Consider the following 14,654-nt stretch of genomic DNA (forward strand, 5'->3'; position numbering starts at 1 on the left):
CAGAACCAGGATTTATTGAAATTAAACAGAAATTCGGGCTTTGCAGCAGCATCATCATGTAAACATTTGTATTATAAACCATCTTACAACATCACTGTAAATAAAAATTTAAATAATACTGAACGAAAAGTAAGGCAGTGTCTTTGGTTCAATTATTATTCAGGAATCTGATGGCAGCAGGGAAGAAGCTGTCCTTGTGCTGCTGAGAGCTCCTCTTTAGGCTTCTTTACCTTTTCCCTGGTGAAGCAGAGTGAAGAGGGCACGGCTTGGGTGGTGGGGGTCTTTGAGGATAGAGGCTGCATTTTTAAGACTCCGCCTCATGTAGACGTCCTCGATGGAGTGAAGTCTGGTGCCTGTGATGTCGCAGGCCGAGTTAACAACCCTCTGGAGTTGATTCTTGTCCTGAGAGTTGGAGCCTCCATACCAGGCAGTGATGCAACCAGCCGGAATGCTCTCCACCGAATCATTTTTTTTACACTTAAAAAAAATGTAGACATGCAAGATGGTAACAGACTTTTCCAGCCCACAACCCCATGCTGCCCAAATACACTAATTAGCCTGTAACCCTGCAGCACGACTAAGAGTACTCAAGACCACAGAGAGTACAACATACTTTTATTCAGTAAGAATAACACTCATTAGTCTGAGGACTGAACTGGGGTTTTGGCGGGGATCCAGGATATGAGGGGACGGAGTCAGGTGGAAGGAGCCAGTCCTTAGGACATCACATCGGCCATGAATTCCCAGTTCACTACAAACCCCGTTGTTACGGAGTCGAGAGGACCCCAAAAACCAGCAGCAATAGATATTCCCCACAACACAGGGTTACTTAAACAAAAGTAGTTTTTAATTATAATTGAACAAGAAAACAGAATTAAATTTTAACTTATTACTCAACCTTCCTAACTACTTAATCCCCCCTCTAATACTAAGCGTGGGTGTGTGTAATTTGTGTGTAAGTTCAGAAAAGTTCTTTGGATCACAGTCCAATCTCACTGGTTGCAGGCAATTCTTGTACTGTGAACAGAAGTTAGCATTAACAAAGTTCACCAGTCTTTGGTGCTTAACAGGGAAATGGTTACAACTCAGGAGGGTTCTTGTTGGTTTTCAGAGAGAGATTCCTTTCCCAAGACATCCACAACTGATTCCTTCTCAATCAGTCTTGCTGACGAAATTTGCTCCCTTCAGAGTTCTCCAGATGATCCTCTTTCTTTCAGGTCACCTTTCAGCCACTCTCCTCCTTTGACCAGGCAGCCTTCCAAAGTTTTCCACCTTGTCCTTTTGGAACTGATTTCTGTCTCCTCTCTCTGTTTCACTCCCTCCCTCTCTGAGAGCAAAACTCTTCTCTGCCTGCAAAGATCACATGCTCTCCCAGGCAAGCTACTGTCCATACTTTGTTGCCTCCTGCAAAAAGCATTCTGCAAAAGTCCAGCAAATATTCTGTGTTTTAAAATGTGTGTGTGCAAGCTGCTCTAACAATTCCTCCCAGACCACCTCTAAATACTCTGTCACACCGTCCATTTTGAAGGGTGGGAGGAATCCGGAGATCTGGAGGAAACCCACGCAGACATGGGGAGAAAGTACAAACTCCTTACAGACAGCGCCAGGCAATGATAGAATATAATAATGTGGTCATTGACGATGATGCTAAATAGAAAAGTCTGCTGATACTGTGAGAAATTCTGCAAGCCACGCAGTTTCCATACCAGTGGTTCTCAACCTTTTTTTTCACTCACATACCACCTTAAGTAACCATAGAGTGTCCATGGCATAATATAGATAGGAAGTAAAGGGATTTAACCAACGTTTTGGGTCTGAGCCCTTCGTTAGAGTACGAATTAAAAGCAGGCGGGTGCCTGGTTGGGGGAGAGGAGAGGAGGGAGGGGTAGGGGGAGGTGCACAGGCCAACAGGCAAGAGGTCTTAGGTGGGAGGGTAGAAGAGCTGGTCGTGGGAGGTGTTAGCTCTCTGATTGGAAGAAGAAGGGTTGGGTAGCCAGAGGGGGAGGAAAAGAGAGAGAGAGAGAGAGAGAGAGACGGGAATGAGTACATGATTGGAGCAGTAGGGATTGTGGAGGGGGAGCCAGTGAGAGAGGCCCTGGCAGAACTCACTTTCAAGAAAGGAAGAGAACTTCTTGAGGGCCCGGCATCCCTTGAGATTTACTTAAAAACAGAACATACTTTGGCAAAGTGCTTTTCGTAGTAAGTGGAATTACCCAGTAACTCCCACCAATTAACAATTGCAGAGAATATTTCTGTTTTTCCTTGCACAATTAAAAATCCATTTTTAAAAAGTGTTCTGACTTCACAATGGGAATATTTGTTTTCACACCACCTTCCTTTCAAATGTAGTGCGTTGAGTCTTGGCTGCTGTTCTGTCTCTGTGGGATTTTTTTCACTACTCATAACATGTCACTGACTGCCCCCTCAACAGATGTGGTGGGGGAGTTGTGCACCAGAGAGTTCACAGCTGGTCAGTGTACTCTGCAAACTCAACAGCCACGATGAACCATCTGAGCTTGCCAGCTGCAGGGACATAGGCTTGACAGTTGGGAGCTGTCTAGGTGGAATCTGCAGGTTTTCCCTGGGCTGTGCTTTCCTGAAGATGAGCTGGTTATTGTTGCAAGACAATAGCAGTGGTGGGGGTGTGGGTGGTGGGGGTGTAGGTGGTGGGGGGGGGGGGTTGGCCGGGAATGACTCGATGGGGATGCAAGGCGGCATGGTTAACATAGTGGTCGGCGCAACAGTAGCGCAGCTCCAGAGACCCGGGTTCGAATCCGCTGCTGTCCATAAAGAGGTTGTGCATCCTCCCCATGACCAGGTGGGATATCCCACCCTTCAGAAACATATGCCGTTTGCAGATTAATTGATGTATTTGGGTGGTATGGGCTTGTGAGCCAGAAGGATCTGTTACCGTGTTGAATGTCTAATTTAAAATAATAGTTCAAACTCAAGGTTTCTGTCATGTGTAGTGAGGGATGATGAGGAAGTTCGCTTTGCAAGCAGCCTGGCTGGTTGACTCATACATAGTACAACTGTTAAAAACAGAGTGCAGAGTTGCAGAGAGAGACCAGCTTGAATGGAGCAAAGGCCCCATTATTTCACCAGTGTGAGCCCTCCAGGTCATGAGGGGCCATTCCCACCACAGATGTGTCTGACCTAGCCACGTGGTAGACATTGAGCACAGAAGGGAGGGCTTCTGTCTGTTAATCCAGGCAAACCAATGGGGCATTGGATTGGACCAAAGGCAGGTCCCTCTGCCCCAGCTATCACCATACCAGTTTCCAAGCTTCTTTTAATCATCGCTGCCTCACACCCATCTCGCTGCTTCCCTGGGCCTGGTTCCCGGGAATCACAGGGAGAAGTGGGAAAGGGGACTTGGAGGAAAGAGAGTTTAATTTCTTTGCAGTGTATGCTGTACTAAAATGAGCATCTGGACTAGCGTTGGGGTTGACTGGTACTGTCCATTATGGGTCTCTTTGGAATCTAATTCTGTAAACAACATTTTCTATTATTTCCCTTCTCGGATCCTCACTTCGTACATCTTTAAATAAATTAACTGATAACCAGTGGTTAAACGTACTTTAAGGATCTGTTTACAATTTAGAAAACATTTTGGTTTACTGAGATTTTCTCTTTCTAGTCCCATTTTTCCTAATTATTTATTTAAACTTGAGGTAGTCTTTAAAGAATGTTTTAAATATTTATTTATTGAAGGAAGTCTTGTTTCCTTTGAACAATTGTCAGTTAAATATAGATGACCAAATACTCATATTTTTTGTTATGTTCAGATTAGAGGTATTTTGTGATCCCAACTGCATACATTTTGTATGAGCACTAATAAGAATGTAATAGATGTAATTTTTAATTTACACCCTTTTTTATAATGGTTCAATATCTAACATTTATGACATATTGTTGGAAATAAGAGAGGCTCCTTCAGATAATATTTAAAAAAAACTTTTGGTATAGGCCTACAGCTTTTAATCTCTGAACAAACTTGAAATGCAATTTTCAAATTGGTTAATACCTCATCTTTATGTGCCCGTCACTCCCTCCCACAATTTAAAGTAGTTAGAGTTCACTCCAAAGTAAAATTATCTTGTTTTTATGTGGATGTTGTGATAAATGCATCAATGGAGATGCTTCATTGATTCATATGTTTCACGTATGTCAGAGCCTGGAGAAGTACTAGAATGAAGTATTTCAAACTTTTTCTGTACTGTTTAAAGTTAATTTTAAGCCTAACCCTTTAACTGCCTTGTTTTGGTATTGTTGGAGAGAGTGGTATAACCCTAATGGCATCTGATTTGCACATGTTCACTTTTACTTCTCTTATGACCAGGCATTGCTCAATGGAGGGATGTGGCTTTGCCTATTCATAGCCAATGGCTATGTAATGTCATGTTTAAATTTAGAGAAGATTAGATGCTCCATATCAGATTTAAATTTTCAAACACTGTAGTGACCCTTTTTTTTAAATTATTTTCAGAATCTCTGAGTTGATATGAACGCAGAGGTATTGACTAATAAGGTAATTTATCATTTTGATAAGGGATCAATTTTACTTCTCCTTGCCAAACAGCTTCATTTTTGGTTGTGGGTCGAGATCTTTTTATAATAAAATATTACTGTAATTTGTTTGATTGAGAATGTGGGGTACCTTGGATAAACTGATATGACCTATTATTTGGCTTTTAATATGTATTTCTATGTACTCTGTATTTTTTGATGTGGAACTTCAATTTTAATTTCAATAACAACATTGGAAAAGAAAGATGGTGGCGACTGGTTAACCAAAGTGAATGCTCTGTGACGAGGTGTCCACTAATAGCTAGTTGGAGTGTGTGGTGCATGCCATGTAATTATGGATGCAAAAAAACCAGCCTTTGTACGCACCTCTTGTGACCTCAATGCTCTTTAGTGAAGTGTGATTGAAATGCATTTGTGGTCTTATTGTAGGGTGGAATGATTAGTGTAGCACGGTGGTTTTCAAACCTTTTCTTCCCACTCACTTAAGTAACCCCTCTGCCATCGGTGCTCTGTGATTAGTAAGGGGTTGCTTAAGGTGGGATGTGGGTGGGAAGGGAAGGGTGAGAATCACTGCTCCAGACCCAATTGTTAGTGAAATATTTGGCTTGAGAAAAATTGTCCTTTGGAGTTCTGAAACCGTGCACATAACGAGTCAATGAGGGACGATTAAAACAGTGGAAAGGTTGAGAACCACTGGTCTGCACAATTCTGAAAATGCCCAGCTCTTGATTCAAGGAAAGTTTCTTTCCTGCGGCAATCTCGATGGGTCCTCTCCTTGGTAAGAGGCGAAGCCCCCGCCACTGTTCGACCGTACCTTTCTCGAAATCCTGCATTTGGCCTTTCCTAAGGCAAAACCCTGCTTCTCCCTGACTTACCCGAGCGCCACACCCTGCAGTTTTGCTTCTATCATTGCCCTTGGGTTGACTTGCCTGGATAGTGCCCAGAACGGAGCTTTTCGCTGTACATAAGCATCTGATGAACAAATTCGTTGCTGGGCTGTAAATCACAGCAATCGGAAATATCAAGGGGCTGAGCACTAAGTGGAAACTGCACGGTTGAAGCCTTTGGCTAAAGGGAACACAAAATTGAAGGGGCGGTGGGGGGGACACGCTAGGCTCGGCTGGCTGGAGAAAGTGCGCCGCCTGGTGAATGCAGGCTGGGGGGCGGGTGGTTGGTTGCTGCTGGCCTCTGGGATTCCCCCCGAGCGAGGGGGGTTTGAGAGAGCAGGGTAAGCATTGGACCTCGGAAGGCACTTCGGGAAGGTTGAGCTCGCTTTTTATCCCCCACCCACCCCTCCGCACGTCAGGCTGAGTGCAATTTTCTGAAGCCCTCCCAGTTTAGAGACGCCCAACTCTCAGCTGGTTGCGTTCCTTCTCGCTTGGGGAGGGGAGGAGAGAGAGAAAAACACCAGTATCCCCCCAAAACTTCACGCTTCCATGAGTCGGCGGGGCATGTAAAGAACGAAATCCCCAGGAACAAGAAGCGAAGAAGAGTCGCCTTCTGAAGGTTTCGTCGCTAGGAGGAGGAACGGGAGACCGGCCGGCAGGTAGTAAAAAAAGTTTCTGAAGTTCGGAAACTTTAGTGAAAGTTACACCAGCACTTTTTAAAAACGTGGTAATTATAACTGTCAGCGTTGTTATTTTGCAAAGGACTTGGGAAGATGTCTTTTGAAGCTGGGGGAAACTTTTTTCTATTAGTTTGAACTCTATTCCTTTTTTTAAAAAAATTAAAAGAAAACATTAAGAGTTTGTCAAATTGTTGCTGTACAAAAATCGTATTTTTAAAAAATAAGATTAGCATTTTTTTTAAAAAACTTTTGCCTGTTATTAATCTATCCTAGATACAGTGTGCCTGTCTCTTAACCCTTGGTGGGGGCGATGACAGACACACTCCCCTACTCCAGAGGGTCTCGCCCTTTTTTCTTTCCACTCACTTTAAGTGATCCCTCTGCCATCGGTGCTCTGTGGGTGGGAAGGGAAGGTTGAGAATCACTGCTCTAGACCTAAAATTGTTACTGAAATATTTGGCTGGAGAAAAAATTGTCTTTGGCCATTTGGAGTTCTGAAACTATGCCCAGAACGAGACCATAAGGGATGATTAAAACTGGTTTTCAAACTTTTTCTTTCCACCCATATCCCACTTTAAGTAATCCCTCTGCCATCGGTGCTCGATGATTAGTAAGGGATTGCTTAAGGTGGGATGTGGGTGGGAAGGGAAGGTTGAGAACCACTTAAATTGTGCCTGATTGACTCATTCTGTGCAGGGTTTCAGAACTCCTAAGGAAATAGGCCAATGACAATTTTTCTCAAGCCAAATATTTCGGTCACAATTGAGAACCGCTGTTCTGCATCTTTCCATTGAAATGGTCCCATAATTTTGTCCTAATAATTGACGAGCTGATTATTAATTTTACATGAAATGTTTCAATTACTTTGAGTTGGATACAACCCCACGCGTCCTTCCAGAAAAGCTCATTTTATTCCTCAAAGGGGCATTTGATTTTCGCCACAGTCTCTCATACCCAGTTTCTAAGAATAATCCGTCTCTTGGAAGGTAAAGTTTTTTTTTTGTACAGTGGGTGATTGTAAAGTACATCCCGATTGACATTAAACACGTTACCCCAAAGTGCAGGCTCTAGCAAACCGTTTATGTAGATCAGGCCAGTGGTAATTTTAGAACCGCTTCGTGTTTAATTTTTATTTTGATTTGTATTAATTTTAATTCAGGTCTTGGGGCAGCATCAGGGACATTTTTTGGCTCACATCTGCCCCCTCGTGTTGCCAGTGTTCTACAGCTCCAAGCAAAGTGAGATCCACACGTTAAGAACTGTTCATTGATTTTTCTCTGAGTAGGAATTTATCGTCAAGGGCATGTCACAAAACTTGTTGTTTTGCGCCAGCGTTACAGTGCTAGAAAGTTTTGTTTTTAAAAATAAGTAAATAGCGCAAGAAAATAGGGGAACTTGAGGATGTGTCTGGGGTTCGTTGTCCATTCAGGATTCTGATGGGCACCGGTCGTTGTGCCGCTGAGTACTCGCCTTCAGCCACCTGTATCTTTTCCCCGATGGTAGCTGAGGGTGTGGCCTAGGTGATTGGGGGGGGGGGGGTGTCTTTGAAGATAGAGGCTGCTTTTTATATGGCCCCACGTCTTGTGAATGTCCTCGATGGAGTGACGCCTGATGCCTGGCGAGTTGACAACCCTCTGCCTTATTTTTCCCTGTCCTGAGCATTGGCACCACTGTGCTAAGCAGAGATGCAACATTGGGAATGTTCTCCATGGTCCACTTGTAATCTTTAGCGACATACTATATCTTCTCAAATTCCTCACAAAGGACAGCCGCTGGCGAGCCTTCTCTGTTACAGCATTGACGTCGAGGCCCCGGGACGGATTCTTGTGATTGTTGGTGTATTTCTGTTAATTTATTGCTGGATCTATTGACTCATTCTGAGCCATGAGGTAACAGTATTGTCTCATCTTGAATGGTGTGGATCTGGGTTAAATCCAGTGCAGTATCCTGGGCACTCTCATTTTTCCATCTGCTTTTGACTGTGATGCTCACCTCTGACACAGGCCCAATGAACCCAGCCTCCTCCTTTCCATCTCGCCCCTCACTCAGGGAATGGAACCGATCTGCACCAGGAGCCAGCCACCTCAAAAGGGAGAGGTTTAGTAACTGGTGACTGGGGGAATTCTCGATCTGCAAGCAGCATCAGGGGCTTGCGGCTGACATCAGCAGCCACGCCTCCCACAGTAGTCATGGGGTGAGAGGACAGCACAGTAACGGACTCCAAAAGCCATCTTGATCTTTTCCCCATCTGGATTAATTCCATTTGTCTGCATTCAGAGTCTTCCCGATGGTGTGCTTCTTCATGCTACTGTCCAGAGGCCCATTGGATGTGGTGAATGCATCTGAATCCTCCGGCAGTGAGTTCCAGATACCAACCACTCTCTGTGTCTATAAAAGAAAAACCTGCCCCTCAAATCCCCTCTCAGCTTGAACCATTCCCCTCTTGCCTTCGATGGCCTGGCCTTGGAGGAGAACCGATTCTGATGCTTGCACCTCTTTTTACCCCCGCAGCATTTCATAAATCTCCCATCAAGTCACCTCGGCCATTTTGATGACACTCTGCATTGACTTGCGGTCCGATGCTTTGCAGCGACCGTCCCGCGCAATGATGCAGCCGGACAGGGCACTCTCCGTTGTGCTCCTGTGAAATATCATCAAGGTGGGGGCCGATAGCCTTGCCCGCCTCAACCTCCTGAGGAAGTGTAGTCATCGTTGATGAATGAGAAGGTGTTGTGGGTCCAAGAGAGGTCGTCTTTTAAGTGCACTGCACTCTCTCCATGATGAGTAGTGGAGAGCAGCTGACTTGAACCCAAAGGTCACTGTTCCTCAACTTTCCTTAATGCCCCACCTTTACTGAACAACTTCCGAAAATTTATCACCCCTCCACTTGTCAGCTTTCCATCTGATATATAATCCTGCAGGGGGTCCTGGTGGTTAACAAAGTGCTTCCCAATTCCATTAGGAGAAGGAGTCTGGGCTCAAACTGAACCCTGGTTTGACCGGTCACCTCAATTTTGAGCACAACCAAGGGGTTGTAAGGGACTGTGTGGTTAGTGATGCCTGCAGAGGGAGGGAACATGGCAGCTGATTTTCACACAGCAAAATCCCACAAATAACATTGCAATGTACCTGGATAAGGTGGCAGAGATTGAGAAAATAATATTCTTTCTCTCGCCCTGCAGCCCTCCCACTCTTCCATCCACGCCCTTGCTCACTTACCCTCCCTCACCGATCCTCCCATTCCCCCATCCTCCGTCCACCACAATCCCTCACCCTCCCACCAACCCCCTTCCCCATCCTCCCTCACCCTCCCACCCACCCCCTCATTCCCCGTCCCTTCATCACTGTCCCTCACGCACCACCAGCCCCCTCCTTCCCAGTCCTCCCTTCACTGCACTCCCACACCCTCCCACCATCTCCTCCTTTCCTCCAATCCATCATCCTCTCACCAACCCACTCCTTCCCCAGCCTCCCTCCATTGCAATCCTTTACACTCCCACCAACCACATCCATCCGCCATCCACCGCACTCCCTCACCCTCCAACCAACCCCATCCATCCCCATCCACCCTCTACCGCATCCCTCACCCTCCCTCAAACCCCATTCTTCCCCATCCTTCCTCACCGCACCCACTCACCCTCCCACCAACCCCCTCCTTTCCCGCACTCGCTCACGCTCCTACCAACCCCTTGCTTCCCATCCTCCCTCAGGCTCCCACCACCGCACTTCCACACCCTTCAACCAACCCCCTCCTTCCCTGTTCTCCCTAATCCTCTCACCAACCCACTCCTTCCCCGTCCCTCCACCACACTCCCTCACCCTCCCACCAAACCCCTATCCCATCCTCCCGCACCCTCCCACCAAACTCCTCCTTCCCCATCCACCGTCCACCGCACTCCCTCACCCTCCAACCCCCACCTTACTCCCTCACCTTCCCACCAACCCCCACATTCACCGTTCTCCCTCCATTGCACTCCCTCACCCTCCCACCAACCCCCTCCTTCCCCATCCTCCAACACTCTCCCATCAACCCCGTCCTCCATCGCACTTCCACACCCTCCCACAAACTCCCTCCTTCCCTGTCCTCCATAACCCTCCCACAAACTCCCCATCCCTCCACTGCACACCCTCACCCTCCCACGAAACACCTATCCCATCCTCCCTCACCGTCCCAACCCCCTCCTTCCCCATCCTCCCTCCACATCCCTCCTTCTCACCAACCCCCTCCTTCACCATCCTCCCTCCATCACACTCCCTCAACCACCCACCTCCCTCCATCGCAGTTCCTCAGCATCCCACCAACCCCCATCCTAACTCACCAAACCCTTCCTTCCATGTCCTCCCTCACCCTCCCACAAACCCCCTCCTCCCCTGTCCTCCTTAGACCTCCCACCAAACCCCTCCTTCCCCTCCACCCTCCACCACATTCCATCACCCACTCACCAGCCACCTCCTTTCCCATTCTCACTCAACCTTTGTCCATCCCACCAATCCCCTCCAGCCTAGTCCTCCCTCACCCACCCACCAACTCCCTTCTTCCCCATCCTTCCTCACCCGCCCATCAACCCACTCCTTCCCGGTCCTCCCTCACCCTCCCACCAACCCCCTCATACCCAGTCCCCCTTAATCCTCTCACCAAACCCCCCTTCTTCATCCACCCTCCACAGCACTCCCTCACCCTCTCACCAACATCATCCTTCCCGTCCTCCCTCCACCTTACTCCAATCCCCTTCATCCCCGTCCTCCCTCACCCTAACACCATCCTCCTTCTTCCCCATCCTTCCTCACCCTCCCACCAACCCACTGCTTCCCCGTCCTTCCTCACCCTCCCACAAACCCACTCCTTTCCCGTCCTTCCTCACCCTCCCACAAACCCACTCCTTTCCTGTCCTTCCTCGCCATCCCACAAACCCCCTCCTTCTCGTCCTCCCTCACCCTCCCACAAATCCACTCCTTTCCCGTCCTTCCTCACCCTCCCACAAATCCACTCCTTTCCCATCCTTCCTCACCCTCCCACAAATCCACTCCTTCCACGTCCCTTCCTCACCCTCCCACCAACCCCCTCCTTCCCTGCGCTCCCTCACATTCCCACCAACCCCCTCCTTCCCCGTCTTCCCTCACCCTCCCATAAACACCATCCTTCCCCATCCTCCCTCACCCTCCCACCAACCCCCTCCTTCCCTGTCCTCCCTCACCCTCCCACCAACCCCCTCCTTCCCCGTCCTCCCTCACCCTCCCACCAACCCCCTCCTTCCCTGTCTTCCCTCACCCTCCCACCAACCCCCTCTTTCCCGGTCCTCCCTCACCCACTCACCAACCCCTCCTTCCCCATCCTCCCTCACCCTCCCACCAACCCCCTAATACCCAGTCCTCCCTAATCCTCTCACCAAACCCCCCTTCCTCATCCTCCCTCCACAGCACTCCCTCACCCTCCCACCAACCCCCTTCATCCCCACCCTCCCTCACCCACCCTCCCTCACTCACACTCCTTCACACTATCATCAAACCCCTCCTTACCCATGCTTCCTCCACCTAACTCCCTCACCATCCCACCAAATCCTTCCTTCCCTATCCTCCATCCACCTCACCAACCCACTCCTTCCCTGTCCCTCCACTCACTCCATCACCTTCCCACCAAACCCCTATCCCATCTTCCCGCACCCTCCCACTAACCACCTCCTTCCCCATCCACCCTCCACTGCATCCCTTATTCCCACCAACCCTATCCATCCCAATCCACCGCACTCCCTCACCCTCCAACCAACCCCCTCCTTCCCCATCCTCCCTCACCCTCCCACCAACCCCCTCTTTCCCGGTCCTCCCTAATCCTCTCAACAAACCCCCCTTCCTCATCCTCCCTCCACAGCACTCCCTCACACCAACACCCTCCTTTCCTGTCCTCCCTCACCCTTCCACCAACCCCCTGCTTCCCCATCCTACCTAACCCTCCCACCAACCCCCTTCATCCTCACCCACCCTCCCTCACCCACCCTCCCTCACACTAACATTAAACCCCTCCTTCCCCATGCTCCCTCCACCTAACTCCCTCACCCTCCCACCAAATCCTTCCTTACCTATCCTCCATCCACCTCACCAACCCATTCCTTCCCTGTCCCTCCACTCACTCCATCATCTTCCCACCAAACCCCTATCCCATCTTCCCGCACCCTCCCACTAACCACCTCCTTCCCCATCCTCCCTCCACTGCATCCCTTATTCCCACCAACCCTATCCATCCCAATCCACCGCACTCCCTCACCCTCCAACCAACCCCCTCCTTCCCCATCCTCCCTCACCCTCCCACCAACCCCCTCTTTCCCGGTCCTCCCTAATCCTCTCACCAAACCCCCCTTCCTCATCCTCCCTCCACAGCACTCCCTCACACCAACACCCTCCTTTCCTGTCCTCCCTCACCCTTCCACCAACCCCCTGCTTCCCCATCCTACCTAACCCTCCCACCAACCCCCTTCATCCTCACCCACCCTCCCTCACCCACCCTCCCTCACACTAACATTAAACCCCTCCTTCCCCAAGCTCCCTCCACCTAACTCCCTCACCCTCCCACCAAATCCTTCCTTACCTATCCTCCATCCACCTCACCAACCCACTCCTTCCCTGTCCCTCCACCCACTCCATCACCTTCCCACCAAACCCCTATCCCATCTTCCCGCACCCTCCCACCAACCAACTCCTTCCCCATCCTCCCTCCACTGCATCCCTTATTCCCACCAACCCTATCCATCCCCATCCACCATCCACAGCACTCCCTCACCCTCCCACCAACCCCCTGCTTTCCCATCCTACCTAACCCTCCCACCAACCCCCTTCATCCCCACCCTCCCTCACCCACCCTCCCTCACTCACACTCCTTCACACTATCATCAAACCCCTCCTTCCCCATGTTTCCTCCACCTAACTCCCTCACCATCCCACCAAATCCTTCCTTCCCTATCCTCCATCCACCTCACCAACCCACGCCTTCCCTGTCCCTCCACTCACTCCATCACCTTCCCACCAAACCCCTATCCCATCTTCCCGCACCCTCCCACTAACCACCTCCTTCCCCATCCTCCCTCCACTGCATCCCTTACTCCCACCAACCCTATCCATCCCAATCCACCGCACTCCCTCACCTTCCCACCAACCCCCACATTCCCCGTCCTCCCTCCATCGCATTCCTTCACCCTCCCACCAACACCCTCCCACCAACATCCTCCTTCCCCATCCTCCAACACCCTCCCACCAACCCTACCTCCCTCCATTGCACTCCCACAAACCCCCTCCCTCCCCATCCCTCCACCACACACCCTCACTCTCCCACCAAACACCTATTCCATCCTTCACCCTCCCACCAACCCCCACATTCTCCACCCTCCCTCCATCGCACTCCTTCACCCTCCCACCAACCCCCTCCTTCCCCATCCTCCAACACCCTCCCACTAACCCCATCCTCCCTCCTTCGCACTCCAAAGCCATGCCACAAACCCCTTCCTTCTCTGTCCTCCCTAACCCTCTCACCAACCCTCTCACCAACCCCCTCCTTCCCCATCCCTCCACCGCACATCCTCACTCTCTCACCAAACACCTATCCCGTCCTCCCTCACCATCCCAATCCCCTCCTTCCCCATCATCCCTCCACTGCACTCCCTCACTTTCCCACCAACCCCCACATTCCCCGTCCTCCCTCCATCGCACTCCTTCACCCGCCCAGCAACTCTGTCCTCCCTCCATCGCACTCCCAAACCCTCCCACAAACCCCCTCCTTCCCTGTACTCCCTAACCCTCTCACCAACCCCCTCCTTCCCCATCCCTCCACCGCACACCCTCACTCTCCCACCAAACACCTATCCCGTCCTCCTCACTCTCCCACCAACCCTGTCCTTCCCTGTCCTTCCTCCAATGGACTACCTGCACTCTCACCAACCCCCTCCTTCCCCATCGTCCCTTACCCTCCCCACCAACAACTTCTTCCCCATCCTCACTTCACCCACCCACCCACCCCCTCCTTCCCCATCCCCTCTCAACCTCCCACCAACCCCCTCCTTCCCCATCCCCTCTCACCCTCCCACCCACCCCCTCCTTTCCCGTCCCCTCTCACCCTCCCACCCACCCCCTCCTTTCCCATCCCCTTTCACCCTCCCACCCACCCCCTCCTTCCCCATCTTCCCCAACGCTCCCACCTACCCCCTCCTTCCCCGTCCTCCCCAACCCTCCCACCCGCCCCCTCCTTCCCCGTCCTCCCCAACCATCCCACCCACCCCCTCCTTCCCCGTCCCCTCCCACCCACCCCCTCCTTCCCCGTCCCCTCCCACCCACCCCCTCCTTCCCTGTCCCCTCCCACCCACCCCCTCCTTCCCCGTCCCCTCCCACCCACCCCCTCCTTCCCCGTCCCCTCCCACCCACCCCCTCCTTCCCCGTCCCCTCCCACCCACCCCCTCCTTCCCCGTCCCCTCCCACCCACCCCCTCCTTCCCCGTCCCCTCCCACCCACCCCCTCCTTCCCCGTCCCCTCCCACCCACCCCCTCCTTCCCCGTCCCCTCCCACCCACCCCCTCCTT

At 50.8% G+C, this 14,654-nt stretch overlaps 1 protein-coding gene across 1 annotated transcript in view; it reads left to right on the forward strand.

Moving 5' to 3' along the window:
* The first annotated feature begins 2,978 nt into the window (after positions 1-2,978).
* Positions 2,979-14,654, forward strand: part of col6a2 (collagen, type VI, alpha 2) — a 104,910-nt gene continuing 93,234 nt past the window's right edge. The window contains exons 1-2 of the mRNA XM_069936193.1: positions 2,979-3,106; positions 5,990-6,076. Of these exons, the coding sequence (XP_069792294.1) occupies positions 2,979-3,106; positions 5,990-6,076 (215 nt within the window). The remainder of the gene's footprint in view (positions 3,107-5,989; positions 6,077-14,654) is intronic.

The sequence above is a fragment of the Narcine bancroftii genome, chromosome 4, assembly GCF_036971445.1.
Source record: "Narcine bancroftii isolate sNarBan1 chromosome 4, sNarBan1.hap1, whole genome shotgun sequence".
Lineage (NCBI taxonomy): Eukaryota > Metazoa > Chordata > Chondrichthyes > Torpediniformes > Narcinidae > Narcine > Narcine bancroftii.